This window comes from Desmodus rotundus, chromosome 2 (assembly GCF_022682495.2).
Source record: "Desmodus rotundus isolate HL8 chromosome 2, HLdesRot8A.1, whole genome shotgun sequence".
In the NCBI taxonomy this organism is placed as follows: domain Eukaryota; kingdom Metazoa; phylum Chordata; class Mammalia; order Chiroptera; family Phyllostomidae; genus Desmodus; species Desmodus rotundus.
The window spans coordinates 187942723-187962371 of record NC_071388.1 but is presented as its reverse complement, the minus strand read 5'-3'; the positions used below and the strand labels follow the sequence as shown (position 1 = coordinate 187962371).

The window sequence follows — 19649 nt, the reverse complement described above, 5'->3', positions numbered from 1 at the left end:
GTTCCCAAGTTTCGTAATTTAGAAGTTAATTACTGTGAAATATACCCCCATATACACATAATAAGCTAATAGATACAACAAAATTGAATATGAAAGAAACACTATGCATAGATGGATACACAGGTAGATGAAGGATGAACAAAGAAACACAGCATGCTAGAAATACTATGTGAACACTTCACAACAAAACCTAACACCGAGAAAAAAACAGGCTGGTGTTAGATTTTGAAATGATCCCAAAACTCTGCCAAGATATGCCAAATGGCTTCCTAGACTCAAATTTGCAACAAACCCTTATTTTTAGGCAAATTTTTTCTTAGTACTTCCATTCACATGTGCGTAGGAGACCACAGTCCCCTCTCAGACTTGGTGTGCAGACGGGTTGCTGCTCCGGCCTGAAGGGAAAAGCAACAATCCACGGAGGCAAGTGAAAACGAGTGGGCCTGAGGCCACGTTCCATCACAGAATTAGGCTTTGCAAGCCCAAGTGCAGAGTTTCAAGTTTCACACAGTTCCAAGGCACATGACCTCAAACAGTTAGGGGTCAAGGTTCATTCTCAAACAAAGCAGCCAGAACAAGACTGGCTACTTTTACAGTCCTGTTTTGTCCCAATAAGGGCCATTTTCCATATCTACATAACAACAACAAATTGAGTCCTAAACGTTGACTCCTTTCTTTAATATAAAATATGCTTTTCTAGTACCCAGGAAGGTGATTAAAAGGTCATTTGTCACAGACCCTTGGAAGCTTTCTAAATGTATTCATCATTGCAAGGTTCTTTCAAACCACAATTCACATATTCCAATTACACACCCTTTCACCAACTGGGAGTTGGCCTGCCCTCGGCAGGAGACAGAAATGTTTTCCCAATTACACTTTCCTGGGCCTGGGTTTTAGATGTCTTGAGGTACCTTGTGGGAATCCTCCCACCTCAAGACAGCATTAATTACCCAAACAAAATTCAATATTTTTCAAGGGAACACTGACCCTCACTGTCAAAGGACTCATTCTTAAATTGGAGGGATGAGGGAGAGGAAATGGAATCTACTTTAATTCTCTTACATTCTCTCGGAATACCTGGTGTCTCAGGCGATCTCCAGAGAGCCCTCGGTGTCCTTCTCCGCAACCATAGGCACATCCCAAAGACTTCACTATCTTGATAAGCATGGTGAGAGCAAGCCTGTGGTTGCTAACTGGCGTACTTTCTTCCTAGCAGCCACGAACAAGGAAGAAGGAGAAGTCTGTTTACTTAGTCACTAAGGTCCTTTTACTACTAAGATTTTATTTTATGAATAAACCACGTTAATTTGTTTTACAGTGAGCACCTGCAGTTTGGGAAATAGAATCATCAAGGGCTCATCAAGCAAGCTAATTTTTCTAAAACTTAGGACATGATTTATTTAAAAGAAAGAACAGTATCTATGCATTTTGTATGTCCTCTAGGGCTAAAGGATTTAAATGGAGACTTCTTTATTAAAAAATATGCTTTTGTATCCTTGACAGACTATCAGAAAAACTGTTAGAGAGAGACAGTGGGGACTCCCAGTAATGAAGGCAAATATGTTTTCCCAGAGGCTCCCATCATTAGTAGGCTTCTGATAGTACCCCAGGCAAGAATTATTGCTAAATTTCTGGTGGTGATCTGTTTGGACCTTAGAAATCACATGACCAATCCTGACATTTTAAAAGAATTCTTCTAATTTTATACTTTCACTACATTATAATATATATGCACAGGGAAACTGAAAATATTAAGAAATTAGTAAATATGCATCTTGATTTTTCCTTTGAAGCTAAATAGGAAGCCTTCCTGCATGAATTACGAGAATCACCACCATCCTTTCTCTTGCTCCATTTAATCCTTATTGTTAATGGATTAAATGGGGCAAGAGAAAGCTTCCACAACACAGCTTCCACAAAAATGAGTCTCCTTGCTTTATTTCCGAAGAAGCATAAAGAAGCCGTTGCTAGGGAATGATGCAGATCCCAGCGAGGGAGTGCCATTACCTTCCGGAGGCTTCTATCTTCCTCAGTCCTTCTAGCTACCGTCTGCCGTTAGCACATACACCACGGACTTGAGATTCTGTCTCCTGTTCCCTAACTGCACATCATGTTCGATAAATCAACTCATCTCTTTGTGCTTTAGTTTCCTGGCCTGTGAATTGAGTATCCTAATAGCTTCCCTTCTTTCTTCATTGGCTGTCTATGCAGAACAAATTAAATAATAGATAAGAATTTCCTTTTAAATTGTGAAGGGCTCTTCCATACCCATATAATCGGATTTATACATAAACTTTGGGGCCACACGCACACTCCAATGTGGGTAGGGTATGAAAGGGTTGGGGGTTACCTAGGCTGCATGTGTCAGAATATGGTAGACCCTGTCCTCCCTAATGTTATGTAGTTGACCCTACTTTTCTAATCTGCAGGCTGATGGAGTGGATATGGTGCTGGACCCCAGAAATGCCCCTTTTAGGACTGACGCAGGCATTCTCTGAGCTGCTGGCAGCGTTGATAGCTCCCAGCTCTGAGGTGAGTTCCTCTCCAGGCACGGCCCTTAGCTAAAGAGAGCTGCCCACCCAAGGTTATGCTGTCGTTCTGGAAGCAGTCTGTTAATTTGCACAATAACTTTGTGCAAGTTAGAAAAGTACTCCTCTGGGCGCATGGATCGGGGATGGGTGAGCCCTCTTAGTGGATGCAGCCTCTGTGTGAACAGCTCAGTGAGCAAAGCTTGGACTGGATGGCAGTCCTGACTAACCAACCCCGAGCGGAGCCTCTCTGTCGTGCACATGCTCGCAGCCAGACGCAGCGCTCAGAAAAGGTCACCTTGGATGAGGGTTTATTTGGAGGACGGATTAACATACATTTTAGAATTACTATATGTTCTTTAAAATAAAACCCTAGCCGCAAAGCTCTTTGTAAATATCTACTCAGGTTTGTATTTCGTTAGACTTTCCTATGACCTTGGGTTGTAGGTTTCTCTCACAGGTGACATTCAGAAAGATGTATCCAGCTACAGGCCAAGATCAGGACAGATATTAAATAGCATTTCAAGCTCTCCCACCCATCAGTGGCAAACATAGAAATCAGATCTTCTTTCTGAGTTAATCGATTCCCCATGCTTCTGGTATTTACCCAGTTGAGAAATTAGATAAAGTCTCTGATTTTACTGAAAATAACAGATGGGTTTGGGAAAAATCAGAACTGTGTGAATCACAAATACAATGGACCTGACCTACAGTCAGGTTTTATTTCATAAATTCTTTGTACTACAAAGAATACTGTTTTGTAGAACGAACTATAAAACACATACCTTGGTGGCTGTTTTTGACCACATAATATGATTTAAAAATTCTTATACTAACCCAAAGTGATAACTTTGGTCAAAATAACACATATTATCAAGTATCTAGTATAATATCTAGATTTTTCAATAGGCAAGAGACTTGCAGCTCTTCAATAGAAATTAGACAGAAATACTAATTGGGTAAAAAGTAGATATAAAAACAAAAACATAATACTAATAATGGACCTCAGATATTCTTAGGATACACAGCAAAGCACTCATCAATTTAATTGGAATATCTACATTTTACTGATAAATGCTTGTCAAAATTTCTCAAGTCTCTTTCTCGTTTTTCCTCTTGAAAATTATAATGGACATACTGCCATCTATCATCTCGTGTAGTGGCCAGCCTAGATAGACAGGTAAAAAATGATACTTTAGTAACAATCTCACTGTTTGCTGTGTTTATAAAGTTGGTCCTTAGAGATTGTGTTTGGCTGCTAATTCTTACATAATTGCTGACCGAAAGATCCCTTCGATTTTAGGGTCCCAGATAAAATCCCTTGTGATCTGTGCCATCATTTAGGGGACTTTCATCTGAAATGAAATCTGAGGATCCTCGGATTGTCACCAGTGATGTATGAGGAGCTAAGAAGTTTGGACTCTTAAGTATCAGAAGATACAATTTGAACTGGAAAACAACATATATGTGATTATACCAGGAGGGAATCCTGAAGGAAAAGCTCAGGAACCCGAGAATATGAGGGCAGAAGCGTGTGAGGAAGACAGGAGTAGACAACGCGATGAAGAAACGCAGAGAATAAATGCACGCCAATCGCCTGTCCAGTGGGACTGAAAGGGATGGGGAAAACACTATAAAAGACAAAGGAGCACTGTAACACCTATTCGGGTGTAAACACCTGATAACCTGTAAGAAAACAATTGACGATTCATAGATTAGATAATGTGCAGATGGTAGAACTCTGCACAGTGTAATCTTACACTTATAAACACTTGATCTAATATGTCACCTATTAGAGCTTCAAATCTGTTGTTGATTTCAATTTCTTAACAGCATTTTTCACCAAAACCCCAAATTGACATCAGTATGTTACGTGAATTTAAGCTGTGGTAATTCTTTTATACAAGCCAAATTAAAGGAGAAAACTAATTTTTGATGTTAAGTAAGAGATCATAAACCAAGTGTTTAAGGGCAAAGGGAATCAAATGAAAGAACAATCAATAATAAGAAAGCTAAAGACACTGGAATGTGATGATTGAGACATGAGAAAACAAGGCTAGTCTTCCAAACTAACACCAATAAAAATGCCAACTAACCCAGCAAAAGTTTTCCCCTTCTTTCTCCTTAACCCTGATTGAAGTTGACGGCCCCCCCAAATGCATTCACTATATGAAGAGAAAGATTCTATCTTGAGGAAAAATAAAACTGCATGGTATGAACTAAATGTTGATTATCTCCCCCAAATTCAGATGTTGAAGCCCTAACCCAGTGTAACAGGATTTGGAGATGTGGCCTTTGGGAAGTAATTAGGGTTAGATGAGGTAATGAGAGTGGGGCCCTGGTCCAATGGGATTAGTGTCATAATAAGAAGAAAAACAAAAGCTTGCAGTCTCTCTGTGCATGAAGAGAAAAGAGGACATGTGAGCATACAGCAAGATGGCGGCCACCTACAAACCAAGAGGAGAGGCCTCAGAATGAAGCATACTTACTTTGCACCTTGACCTTGGACTTCCCAGCCTCCAGAATTGTGAGAAACAAATTTATGTTGCTTAAGTCACCCAATCTATGATATTTTTATGGCAGCCAGAGAAGACTGGAACACCACTCAATGAACACCAGGTCAGACCCTGAAAGTCTTGAGAAAGAGGCTAACCTTGGTGACAGACTGAGAATTATGGCAATGTAATGTATCTGAGCTGTTCTCCTGCAGAAATAGCGTGACCAGGGAATTAGGCCTAACGTTGCTTGGATGGCAACGGTCTTTGAATTTAGAATACAGTTTCATTTCTTCACACTAATGCCTGCTAAAGACCTAATGAAGACATTTCTAGACTCACCAGTTTCTTGCTCTATTGACTAGCTGTTGTTCTGAGTCAACAAATTGCTGAGAAGCACGCATTGGAAAGGAATTAGGGGCAACATTCGTGAGGACACAGAAGGTAGTTTTCAGCCATACCTTTTCTTGGTTCTTATCATTCTTCTCATAAGGGCCGCCTCCACCTCCTCCACCTCCTCCTCCATCACCTCCTCCACCTCCTCCATCTCCACCTCCTCCTTCTTCTCCTCCACCATCTCCGGCTCCACTAACTGAAGGGCCCCCAAATCCACAAGAACTTCCGGACACTCCTTTGAACTGGAAAGTTCCCTCACTTGGTCTTTTTTCCACAGACTCATTTTCCTTGTTTTCACTCTTCTTTCTGTTCTTTTCTACACAGGGCACCACGCCAAGTTGAAGCAAGCATTCAACAATGTTTAGTGCCACATCACAGATGCGAGAACTGATGTCATGGTTAAGGACAAGATAAACAGCCTTCAGAACCACCTGGGAGAAGACAAAAATAAACAGAAGGCAATTAAGTAACTTAGATTATCTCTTCCTACATAGATCATTTATTCTGTCCAATCGATTTTCTTTAGGATGTTCTATGAACTTGAGTATAAATAATTCAGATAATTTTCAGATGTTTCTATGTAAGTTAGTTTGGGACCTTGTTTGTGTGCTTAATATAGAATATAAAACACCCAAAGAATTAAAAATGTGTATGTGTATTATCTCATTTAACTATCCCCAAACTCCCCGTGCTATAGTCAGTTAATGGGGATAGTGAAACATAATAAATTAATGGGAGGGTAACTATTTGGCCAATTAGAAACATGTTCAGTTGCTTTTTAAATCAAAGTATTTTGATCCTCTGCATTTTACTCTCTTCAATAATGGATAAAGAAAAAGTGACTTCCTTTTGCACATTCACAATTATATCATTATTTACCTTTCAATGTTAAATATAAAATATTTGCATTTTTAAATTAAGTCCTCTTTATTTTAATATTTTAACTTACTTGCTGAGCCAGATTCCCTAATGTGAAATAAAAAATTTTGTGAAATATAATTGCAAAATATAACAACCCTTTCATTTGCTAACAACCATAATCAAGACAAGTATCACTGAGAATGCAAGTTTAATTGTTTTATTGGACTTCTGTTCATTTCCCCTTGCTACACAGGAGGTTTATAGTCATGTTGTTTTTATAACAAAAGAAAATAAACTGAGAATTTTTTTTACTCTCATTCTAGAAAAAGGGGATTTAGCAAAAATACTCAAATTTATGTGTATTTATATATGTGTGTCCAGGATTCACTAATGTTTGTGAATTAAAAATATTCAAATCTAATGTAATGCTCAAAAAAAAAAAAAAAGGGAAAGGTATATCTAAGAAGGTTAACACATTTGTGAAATTTTTTAAGTGGGTGGCTTTTTCATTTTAAGGCCCAATATCTCTAACCATTGATATGCTCACTTCACACGACACAGTACAAACTGAACCAAAGAGCCAGTATCTCTCCAGCTTCGGGAAGAAAACCTCTCGCCCCTTACAGAAAGATCGAGCGTGCCGTTTTTGTGAACAAAGTTATTGGTCCCGTCAATGTGGTCTGTGTCCTCCAAGTAGCTGTAGTTTATGCAGGAGTCCGTGAGGCTTCGAGGCAGGTTCGCGCAGGCCAGGGGTTCGTGTGGCATCTCTGGGATAGGCACCTGGTTGCAGAGCTTCCTCATATGCTCATTGAAAAAGTCTGCGTAGCCGACGTTGAATGACGCCAGTGTGGTATTGAAGGTTGCAACGGTGATGGTGGAGATCTGGGATCTCACTAGTAAAAGGAAAGCAGTGTCTTAGTTTTCTCCATATTAACTGGAAACATCACATTAGATACTGATACTATTGTTTAAAATGTGACCACAATCACAGCTGTAGCTTTACAGATTATTTGACTTATAGTCTCAGAGCTATTCTCAATTCCCATAGAACTGTGGTAGGTGTTATGGCCATGATAAATAATGAAGGTTATAGGGAAATGTGAATTCCAGCTGGCTTCCTTAAGACCCAGGCTATAATTTAATTTATGTCTAATAGGTGGGTTTTACCCACTGTTAGACGACATACCTTATTAATATAGTTAAACTAGTTGAAGTATTTCCCTGCGAGTCTGCGGCTGCTTAAGTATTTGGTTTTCCCTAGTATAGTTAAGCAACGACAAGTATTCTTCTTTCTCCTTTTCTCTAGAGTAATGGGCATAAATCTGTGATGTCACTAATAGATGTCATCAAATACTTGGAATACAGGCCAGGGAAAAGAGGGACTAATTTATGCTCACAGGTTAAGAGCACAGATTAAGAACCCATCTCGGATTTCACCAAGAGACACATGTTTGCTCACATAAAGCACAGAATGCATTTATCTGAAGTGGAAGCTGTCTGAAAAAGGAATTGTGACTTTAGAAGGCAGTGACTTCCCTCCCGCTGAAGGTGGACAAACCCTTCAGAGGGACATGACAGAGGGGAATGAAGTCCTGAATCTAGCTATCCTCCCAGTCTCCTCTAGCCCTGCGGGTCTACGATCTTTGAAAACGATGAATGCCTTGCTCTTGCGTTTCCTCTGGGACATAATGGGCTCCATACAGTGCTGTCCAATAGCCCTTGCTGCTAAGGAAATTCTAAGCATGGCCCACAAGGCAATTACCAAGCAATAGCCAGGCACATGAATGCATGTGTTCAGAAAGCACAAGGAGTCCGATGACAATGAGAGTGGAACATGGATTAAAAACAGGAACAGGAAAAGGAACCTGAACTCCCGCCTGCCGGCGCCGCCTCCGACCCACCTTCCTTGACGGTGTTTTCCCCGTGGCTGTTGGAGTGATCCGGCAGGTCACTCACCAGGGTGTGGTGCGAGTGGGAGTGCCGGGCGCTCAGGCTCTCCATCTCGGTGGCCGCGTCGGAACTGCCCCGCCGGGTAAATTTCCCTGATACGGACGACAGCACCACAAGGAGGGGCGGGGTTAAAATCTGCAAGCTGCTAGGTCCCGGTTTTGTCTTTTGAGGGAAGAGGAGTGAGAGGGCGTATTCGGGAGCTTCTGAGGTACAGCCAAATAGCAGGGCTTGACCTCGCCTTGGGAATACTCAGGGTCAAGATGATGGATGTAGCTGCTTGTGACAAGGTCAGCCCCAATCTAAGCCAAATGTCAGAAACCGTCTGCTGGGCCCCGGCTAGCTGTCAGCTCTTAAATTTAAGATGGCCTTCCTTAATATGTCATCCAGAACGAAAGAAAAAATATTTCATTACTCTTTCTTTTTTAGCATTCAAGTTAAATAAATTGTGTCTTTGGATTCACAATGAAAGCTCACGCACATGACCCTCTAAGGCAAGGCATAGGGCCATTACCTGTCTCATTATATAAGAAGTCTTCAATAATTAATTTTCTGCATTTTCTTTGGCTGTGAAGACACAGCACCATTTTATACTGAGAATCACATGTTTGGGCCCAAATTTCTTGCCTAAACTAGTCAAGGAAGATCCAGATTTGCCTGGGAGTCCTAGATACCGATTCCTAACCAGGTCAGGCAAGCTCTGCCCTACTTTGGAAGTTCCTTGCGGTCACCTAAAATGGTGGTTTGCCAGCCTGCTTTTTCAATGCCTCGCCTGTCTTCTCCGAGCCCAGAGAAACTTCCGAAGGAGAATGTGCTGCGGGTGGGGGACACGTCCAGGTGGTCCTCGTGCAGCAGGAACGGTACTCCCATTCTCCGCGGCCGCCTCTTCCCCGTGTGGTGCAACGGGATGGAGCCTTTCCTCTCTCGGTCTTCTTTGCGGCTCTTGAACTATGATGGTGAAAAGGGAAGGGGAAGGCACAGGGCAAAGGAGAGGTTCTAGTTTGCGTCCCAAAGGGCTCCATGACCTGCCCTAAAATACAGGAAATGTTCTAGGAAAAGGAGACCCAGAAAGTCACTGAGTGTCATAAAATAGAGGTGGGAGAAATCTCCACAATGTGTTTAAAGAGTGCAAGAAATAAAGCAAAAGGTAACATGTCCCCCGGGTCTCATTGCTGGGTCGGATTAGAGGAATGGTTCTCTACGTGTGGTCCTTGGACCAGCCGCATCAGGGTCATCTGGGAAATTGTTAGAAATGCAGATTTTCAGGTTCAACCCAGACAAACTGGATCAGAGACTCAGAAGGTGGGGCTTAGCGATATATGTTTAATAAACCTCATTGGTGATTCTGATGCACGGTAAAATTGGAAAACCTCAGAGTTAGAGCACGGAATCCCTGAGTCAGAATCCCATTTGGACAAGCCAGTATATTCTGTTCCATTTTTTAAGATTGACATTAATAGTTTCTGCCAGACAACTTCAAATGTGTACTGCTGTTCATAAGGAGATTGAAAAAAGATGCAGAGCGTGCATTGGTACAAACCCATTACTGCTGCTGGTCAAGTTCAAGATTCAGTATAAATAAGAGTTTAGAATTGTTTAGGAAGCTTTTAAAATATACTAATGTCTGGGCCTAACCCTCAGCAATTCTGGAATCAGGCCTGGGCACTCGAGTTTTTAAAAGCTGCCCAGAGATACTCATGCGCTGTCCGTATTGAAAACTTCTCTCCCCTACAATGACAGACATTTTTAGGAAAACTATGACCATTGCCTATGACTGCATATCAATGAAGATGGACATGGTTGCTTCCTTAGCAATACTGTGAGCTCACACATAAGTCAATAATATGGTCTGTCTTTTTCATCAACATAATTAATCATTTTGAAAAATAGAAAATGAAGCCACCATACATATCTTATTCTGCACATATTTTCTATTTGACTAGCTCCATATAGTTATAAAAAAGGAGACATGGAGTGGTAGATTCTTTGGCACATGAACTAATATTCTGTTAGATGACCTCGCTTTGAGTTTGGACTCCACCTTTCACAAACTACTTGGTCTCTCCCTCTCTCTCTGAACAATAATTACATTTATAGAGTACTTACTAAATGCCCGTAATAGTAAGGACTTCATATGCATTATCTCACTTAATCCTCATAACCTATTGAGGTAAGTATAATATGAACACATTTTACAGATGAAGAAACTGATATATGGTTTTGTAAACCATTTACATCATTTAGAAAACTGATGCATCATCATTTGGCCAGAATCTCACAAGTTGACAGTGGCAGAGCTGGAATTCGAACCCTGATCAACTGACTCCCAAGTGTATGCTTTTATTCCTTTACACTAAAGACGCCGCCTGTAATTTCCCATCTGTAGGGTTCTAACTCCTTGTGGATGTTCAATGAATGTTTGTTGAGTGGAAACTTACATTGCGACTTAGTCATAAGGGGAAGTTGTGGCAGGAGTAAAACTAGTGGTCTGTTATAAAGATTTTTTTTTTTTTACTTAATTAACAAAGCTTCGTTGTTTTATTGTCTTTAAACCAGAGATGACCTCGGGAATAAATGTTCCATGATAATCCCACCACTCTGAGAACTGCAGTAAGACTTGGTTTCTTCCGTGCAAAATGGGGAAAATAACGATCTTATAGGATTGAATGAGAATCATTTACAGCAAGGACTCGATAAAATGAGACGAACCACACAAATGTGCATTACCATCATTGCTATCACAACTGCCTCCGCCACCACACTGCCGAAAGCACACCGTCAGCACTGAGCTTTGCAGCAACACTTAGGATGGGCAGCACACATGCGCACAGAGGGACTTGTGCGAGGTGCACAGATGCGATGCTGCCAGCCAGCATTACAGCTGGGAGCGGACTTCTGTTCCCCGAGGTCCCCTTACCACCCCACACTGCAGCACGATCAGAAGCACCTCAGGCCCCAGTGATTTTATTACCAAAATATCAACAGCATAAGTGGCTCTACTCACCTTCTTAAAAATGTTCATGCCAAGGTCTGAAGAAAGATCTGGAACTGCAGACCTACGCAGGTTGGTCAACGAAACCTTGGAAAAGGCCTCAGGACTCAGTGATTTTTCCTCTTCATTACACTTCATGGTGAGATCCTTAATAGACAATAAAGGTAGACTTAGTGATGAAGGACTTAGGGTTTTATATCCAAATAAATGCTATTTATTTTTAATAGAAATATGCCTGCTGTGTTGATATCTATGAAATATTTATATCCAGACATATATCCAGACTTTCAGAATCCAACTCCTGCTACTGATGAGATAAATTTATATTAATTATAACCTCTGTTTGGGGTTTTCAACAGCAAGACCATGAAGCTCCAGATTTAGGAAAGCTAAGAAAATAAGGATGAGATAGGTATCTTTTTCTCTTATTAAAAAATGTGGCTTTCCATTCAATGATTCACCAAAGGAGATATTTACTTTGGGCAGAATCAACTACTACTAAAACAGAGTATATTTCCTTTACTCTCTGATATTACATTGCTCATGTTTACTTTCAGAATATGCAGACATTTTTCAGACAGTCAATTTACATATGAGTAAACCCAAACAACTGGAACACACCACTACTCCTGTCTCTCTCTGCATATTCAACACGTGGCATAGATGAGAAAGAGGGGCAGAAAAAGTGTTCAAGCTGATATAAGGACATTAGTTTATGAAAAAGTGATTTCAGAGGATGTCACATCAATATACGATCATATTTAATAAACAGCAAGACTATATATCAAAAATGCCTATTCCTAATGATGACATTGAGGCAATAAGTAATTCTGAGTTATGCAAAAGAGGTTAAATCATATTCAGTAAAACTGCAGTGTCATGCATTTTATGATATCAGTAATCAGCAGATTATATGCCAGAACTCTCTATTAAGCAGTGCTTTGATTATCCAAGACCCAATTTTCCATTACTCCGGATCAACAGAGGCTTACTCTAGATTAGTGGGTGTAAAAGGCATTTAGATAACACTCCTTTGAATGGTAAATTGATGGCAGGGAAAGGATAACAACAGCACAGTAACCCCTGCCCAAATAGTCAGTGCTGGAATAAGTAAGAGCTGGATGCACAGAAGAAAAAGAGAATCTGTTATGACCGAAGCTGTTGATTCAAATGACAATGGTCGGAGTCTCTCTTACTTGGGTTTTGTGGGTATTCACCAGCGAGGGAGCTGCCGCCACCATCGAGCTACTCCTGGGTCTGGGCAGGAGAGGAATATCTGGCTCTGGGGGCTTTTCTGGCTTCTCTTCCAACATGTGTCGCAGCCTTTGTAGATAGTACATCAGAGACCACTGCGTGCCTTCCTCAGACCAGTGGGGCTGGAGGAGGCAGCGAAGAACAGCAACATCAAAGTAGGTGGCATAGCGGGACCTTTGGCATGGAGGTATCACAAGAGAGACCCTGTTTCCAAAGGCAGAAAGATGATTATGCTGGCAGTCCTACATTCCAAGGGGTGGCACATGGCTTATCATTCTGCTTTTCTCATTTGTTCATTTACTCATTCACTTAGTCTTCTACTGGTTCACTCTAATATCCTCCTGACTGATCTCATTCCACTTTTGCTAGACACTACCTGGAAGCAGAGGCATTGGAGAGTGATAGAAATTATCCAGGTGGGTGGCATTTCAGTGAGAAGGAATAATGCCTACAAAGGCACGGAGTTTTTAAAACATCATGAATTGGGGTGGGGTGGGAAAAATCGCAAGTAATTGATATAGTTGGTGAATAATCTGGGTGGTGGACAATGATGAGGACCTATAGACACAGATGAGGCTCAGATCACAATGACTCTTTATTAAACTGAGCTATCAGGTTTGACTTTTAGCTCAATAGAAATGGGGATGACATTTGTGTACTTCATCGGGCTATTTTAATTTCAATTGTGATATTATGTTAAAAAGACAAGGAAATTGCAAGTACTAAACAAAAAGAAGTTATGCTATGAGGAAAATGAAATCATTTTGAAAACTCAATTTACATATCTATGCAATTTAGCAAAACCAATTAAAAAAATTGAGATGTAGTGGTTCTGGAGTTCTATTATTCAATGTAAACATGTGACATATTAATTACTTAACTCATCAATTTCAGTGTACTACAAAATAGTTTTAAGTAATTGCTCAGCATAATGCATCCTCTTAGGGGATATGGAGGTAAGTAAGTTTAACTTTCTTGCCTTGAGGAACATATGGTCCTGTGAAAATGATAGACAATAAATACAAACTATAAATTGAGGACATCTGGGATCCAGCATGTAATCTTAAATCCAAACTTAACTGCCAAGTATAATGTCTTCCTAAGTTAGATAATACAAACGTAAAATTGTTGTATGCTGCTACCAACCAGCAAATGGTGCTACCCACACACGAAGAGTTTAAGCAAAAAAAAAGCAGCCGCTTCAAATAAAAGAAATTTTCCTAAACTTCCCAGACCCATAGTTTTAAAAATGAAGATTATAACCCATTATTGGTTCAAGAGGTTAATTCCAAAGGCTATGGCTGCTATTAAAATGTTAACTGGAATAAAAATCATCAGAATGCACCGAACTGAGTAAGGATTTGTGTGGTCAGTGAAACTTCTGTTTCCCTTCACATCTTTTTCATGAATCCTAAGTCCTTGGGAAAAATTTCATTTTCATCTGAGAGATGGAAAAAAGAGGCTGCCGACTGCAGAATAACATCAAGAGTTTATTAGGGGACTTACAGATAAAAGCAGCTTCCTGGGTGGCAGCAGAATGGTAGATCTTAGATCTCCACACCCGAAAAGGGATGGGGCTTGCTGTGGACAGCCAAGTGGCATGTGCTAACTCAGGTTGTTTGTAGCCACTGTTCTATGTGATTGTTAAAAGTTGTGTAATGCAAAACAGTATTTAATGGGCCCACTTAGCTATGGAAGAATACTCTCTTCAGGTGATGGGGGCCCACCCCCGCAGGGTGAACTGGCTTCCTGCCTAAGATGGCGTCTGCCACGTTAACACCTGAAATCATTTTGCCTAACATGAATAAAGTGTGTTTTTCACTGAGGGTTGCAATAAAAACTTCAAATACACAAACCCAGACCAGGTCGGGCGCCCTGTGAATCATTTTCATAGCCTTTCAACTTCCTTATTAAAGTACATGTTGCATTTCCTGGCCTCTACTGCCATTAGCGCTGTCATTAGTACCGTCATTAGTGCTGTCATTAGTACCATTGTCTGGCCTGTTGAGGGGCAATTGCCTCTGTACCAGTGGTGTTGAATGTCAATGATATCTTGTAGTCTAACATGCTTGAATATTTTAGTTAACAAGTAGCAAACAATATATGTTAAAATTCACTCACATAAAGTGCTACAATACTAACTATTTAACTGAGTTGGCAGGCACATGAAGAAGAGAAGCTTTCTATAATCAGCTAAGCTTCCATAGATGCGATGCTGGAGTTTATCTCTTCTCCAGGGAGCGAGAATACTCTGAACATCAGCTAAGGGGCAACTTTCAATCCATCAGAAAATCCCTTGATTACCCTTCCAACCGCTTCCCATCAACACCACAGACACAAACATTTCTTATTAGGTATCCTCCTAGCGGCATTGCTTTTTCTCTCCTTCCTCCACTCTGCACAAGCCTGAAAAACCTGCAAAAGACTGAAAGTCCCAGCCCTCTAGTCACAATGCTGGTATTCCTGGAAACCAACCCCCAGCCTCAGGTACGTTACAAAGGTCTCCATTAACATAACAGAAGGCACTTTTTCTCACTCTCAGCACTTAGGAAATTCTAAGGGTTTTTAGAAGACGTTGCCAGTTTCTTATGGAAATGACACAAAGCCTAAATATATTTTACATTTCTTATTACAAATTACAATATCATAAATCCCAACAAAAAATCCAAAGGCATTTATCTCTAAAATCAACATGACTGTTCTTAAATTTAACTGGATGGATGAATAAAAACTTGAGCTTAATTAAGAAAGCTTTAAACAAGAGTGTGAAGAGTATAAATTGCCAGATATTGTGTTTCACAACAATATATTTAACCAATGGACTACTGATTTGGGAATAAACAAGAGTACAAGGCTGTAAAATATGGAACTACAAAAGATTCAAATATTTACAAGAATTTAATATGTAAAAAAGATTATGCATCAAATTAGTGCAAAGGATATATTTGTCAAGATATGTTGTCCTAATTGACTTACTCCTCAGAAAAATTTAATTAGGCCTATATTCCCCAAATAAAATCAAGATAGATTAAGATTTAAATGCAAACATATGAAACCATAATAGTTCTGAAAAACTATTTTGGCCAGTTTTTATAATCATGGAATAGAGAAGAACTTCAGAATGATGGAAACAGAAGCAGCTTGAGGATGGGAGCAGTCAATTTGTTCTCTGTATCTGTGAGTCTGTTTCTATTTTGTTTGTTAGTTTACTTTGTTCATTAGATTCCACATATAAGTGAGATCATACGGTACAAAGGTAAAGAGATTAAGCAAAGAAAAAAACTCATAGAAACAGACAAGAGTATTTTGATCACAAGAGGGAAAGTGGGCAAATAGAAAAGGGTAAAGGGGGGATAAATGGTGAAGGAAGGAGACTTGAGGTGGTGAACACAATACACCAGACGATGTATTATAGAATAGTATCCCTGAAACCTGTATACTTTTATTAACAGATGTCACCCCAATAAATGTAATAAAATTAAAAGATGCATCAACTAACCGATTCCTCTCAACCTATCCTTTTCTAGAAGGATAGGATTTTTTTTAAAGCGATATAGTCTTGGGTTTACAAAGAAAACACAAAGTATGAGGTTGGCTGGCCACCTGCTGGGTAATTTCAGGTTCCTCCAGTATGTGTGACAGTCATCTCACTTATTATAAGAGCCTGTGAAAACTGTTGTTTTCTTGACGAGGCTGCTGTGATTAAGGCAGCTATTAGTAGTTCAACAGAACTATTTATCCCCCATCGTACTAGCTGTCTTTACCCTTTACTTGCTGCCTTGCACCTCAGTGTCCCCAGATATTTCTAGTTAGTAATTTAGATTAGGGAGTTCCATAAAGTATATCAAATCCCTAGAGCAGTGTTCCATATAATGAGATGCCAATGGACTACTTCCATGAGAATTCCAAGGGCAACAGGGAGGACCAAGGCTGTTCAAAATGCAGATTACAGGCTTACTAACCAGAATTGCTGGGGAAAGAACCCATAAGTCTTTATTTTAAACAAATCTCCAGGTAATGAAAATTAAAATAATGCTCTTAATAAGATTAGAGAACAATTGTCCTAGAGAAACATATAATGCATGACTTTGTATTTCTAAAAAAAGATTTTGTTTACTTGTTTTTAGAGAGAGGGAAAGGAAGGGAGAAAGAGAGAAACATCATTCATACGCACCTTTGCCTTCAGCTGGGACTACACCCTGACCAAATCAGCTACCTAGTTAGGTCCCTGACTGGAAATCAAACCAGCAACCTTTCGCTTTTTAGGATGATGCCCAACCAACTGAGCCGCACTGGTCAGGGCATGTACCTTTAAGCTGACATCCACAACAATTCCTGTATGGAAACCCCAACTGGAATATGTTGACAGTTATGCCCCAGGGGTGCCAGCTGTCTATATGTCTTTCTCTACACACAAAATTTAGTTGAGTGGAAGTAATTCCTAACTGTGCAGTTGAGTCCCACAGTCATTGAACTACTCCCTCACAGACGGAACCAGTCGGTGGGCATGGACCCCACCACAGCAAGGCTCCATTGGTACAAGGCTGTGATCAGACACTAAAAACATGCCTGTAACTTCAACAGTCAAACATTTTAAGTAAATTCACATTTCCATTGCTTACTATTTAAAGAGACTTCATTTAAACAACGATGAATTAAAAAGAGCATTCTGTAGGAAATATTTATAACCACTTAAATGTTATTCAAATACTAGTTTATTTGGCTTAAGTTATGAGCTATCCTGGGGTGAGTAGTCAATAAAAAACAAAAATGATCAATAAATATTTTTATTTCACTTAAGACAGCATTATCAGATGTAGTCAATGTTTCACTAAAGTAACCAATAAAAGTCATTTTTGATCATGTTAATCAAACATCTATCTAATTAACATGTGAGAGAAAAGTTTATAAAACTGAATAAAGATGTTATGGGGACAGTTTATTGTATGATATGATGGAACTGTTCTTTCCAACTCTAATATCCTTTGATTCTATATGTTATTTGGTAGAAAAGAATAAAAACTAAACATTTTATGAAAATTTTATTCTAAATTGTATATGTAAAAATAATAAAGAGTACAAATGCAAACAAATTAATGTTTATACATACCTAATTACCTCATGGATGATTTTCATTGTTAAAGAAATATACCTTTAAAAAATTCATATGCTATAATTAGCATATACTTTTTTATATGTGTAGAAAAAATAATGTATTATGACCAAAGAAGGCTGTTGGAAAAGGTAAGAACTGTTTTAATCTATTTTCCAAGTAACTGTGGCTTCAGGAAACCAAGTTATTATTATTTAGGGTTGGACATGCTTTTAGAAGGCATCCAAGGCAGAAAAGTACTTTGGACAGAATCTACTGAGGCAGAGAACTGTGGAAAACAGTCTTGACCCCATGTAGTATTTAATGAAGCAGAAATTAAGTCTATGCATACAATAATTAAAGATGAAATCTCACATTAATTTTAACAAACTGCCTACCTACCTGTTCATTGATCTCAGAGTTCAGGGAAGAGTTATGTTCAGTCAAGGTCAGGGCAAAAGAGATGATACATTGGATTTGTTTGATACAAGTAGATAGCTTTTAGCCCTAGGATATTTACATTGCTTTGTTACTATAGTTCTTTTCATTTCTGATTAATACATGAACTCCTCCAATGAAGATATATTAACACTAGCATTTTCTGAAAGGTCTACCTTGTGCATCATTTCCATGGCAACCAGCCACAGCAGTTAGGCAGGGAAATGACCTAATTCATTCTTCTAAGGGGTCACCAATTTACATCTAATTCACACATACATGTGCTATGGGTGACTGTGTGCATATGTAGGTCAAAGAATGCATACCTATGAAAATGTTGAAGTGTGACAAGGATGGAAGAAACAATGTTCTGCCACAAAGAGGAAACCTTGGGTATTATAGCTGACTCTGTCTTTACAGGCAGATCAGATTGGGGCTATTAACACTTAACTTCATCAAAGAAAGAAATCACTTTATATTTATATTTGCAAATTTCCAATGCTTACTATGGTTGAGAAAAATGAAGTAAGATATATAAGCTCCTGAATATTCTATGACTGCAAGATTTCACCCTGATATTGTTTTTAATAATTTTTAAGAGTCAGACAGAAGCATAGTGTTTCAGGTGAGAAATTCCTTGCACTTAAATAAAACTTTTTGGAATTTGTGTAGAACAGCATTAGTAAAGGAGGAATATGAGGATACTCAATGATTGATATGAAGAAGATGTACAGATAGAATCATAATAATCATCATATATAAAATGATGGTGACATTAGCATTATTCTTGGTTGTAGCCAACCTCCAAAGTAAGCCCCAATGGTCTTGCCTATTGGTAGTCCCACCTTCATGTGGTCCCCTCTGGCTCTTTACCAGGGTTGGTTGGTACAATCCACGGAATGTAGCAGAAGTGATGCCGAGTCTCTTTGGTATTAGGTTATAAAAGACACCAAAGCATTTTTCTTGGTTCATCCTTTCCTTTCTGGAATAATGTGCTTTGGAGAAAGCCAGTAGTGTCAGGAGCAGCCCTATGGAGAGACCTCAATGGGGAAGTACTGAAGCTTCTGCTCCCAGGTGAGCTGGAAAGCAGTCTCCAGCCCAGCCAAGCCTTTAGATGACTTCAGCCAGGGCCAGCGTCTTGAAAGACCCTGAGCCACAACCACTTAGCTACGCTGTTTCTGGGTTTGTGGTCCTCAGAAACTGTGTGAGTTAATAAATTTCACTTGTTCTACGCTGCTAAAATTGGGGGTAATTTGTTATACAGCAATTGACAGCTGATACAGATTGCAGCACCAAAATAAAACCTTAAATTTTGGAAATGGTTTTGGAACCAGCCAATAGGCAGAGGCTGTAAAGACTGTGAAGTGCATCAAACCATAAAAGCATAAATTGCCTTGCACAAATTGCTAAGATAAGTTCTGAACTTTGAGGAGGCTACAGATGAGGGCTTCAGGAAAGTGAGAAGCATGCTATTGGAAGCCGGAGGAGGGAGTTCCTTGTTTGGTGTGGCGGAAAGCTGCCTGCTGTGATGTGGAATTTTAAACATGTTTAACAAACTAGGTGACCTCGCTAAGGAGGTTTCCGGGGAAAATGTTGAAGGTGAATTCTGATTTCTTCTTGCTGCTTACTGTAAATTGAGAAAGAAA

General features: G+C 39.6%; 1 protein-coding gene across 2 annotated transcripts in view; it reads right to left on the bottom strand.

Annotated features, from left to right (window-relative positions):
• The window catches only part of UNC80 (unc-80 homolog, NALCN channel complex subunit), a 179774-nt gene that overhangs the window by 143721 nt on the left and 16404 nt on the right, over nt 1-19649 (bottom strand). For both annotated transcript variants that reach the window (XM_045198387.3, XM_053919029.2), the window contains exons 8-14: nt 12416-12677; nt 11232-11366; nt 8959-9175; nt 8182-8322; nt 6905-7173; nt 5485-5850; nt 1063-1209 (exon numbers count right to left, since the gene is read on the bottom strand). In XM_045198387.3, the coding sequence (XP_045054322.2) occupies nt 1063-1209; nt 5485-5850; nt 6905-7173; nt 8182-8322; nt 8959-9175; nt 11232-11366; nt 12416-12677 (1537 nt within the window). The remainder of the gene's footprint in view (nt 1-1062; nt 1210-5484; nt 5851-6904; nt 7174-8181; nt 8323-8958; nt 9176-11231; nt 11367-12415; nt 12678-19649) is intronic.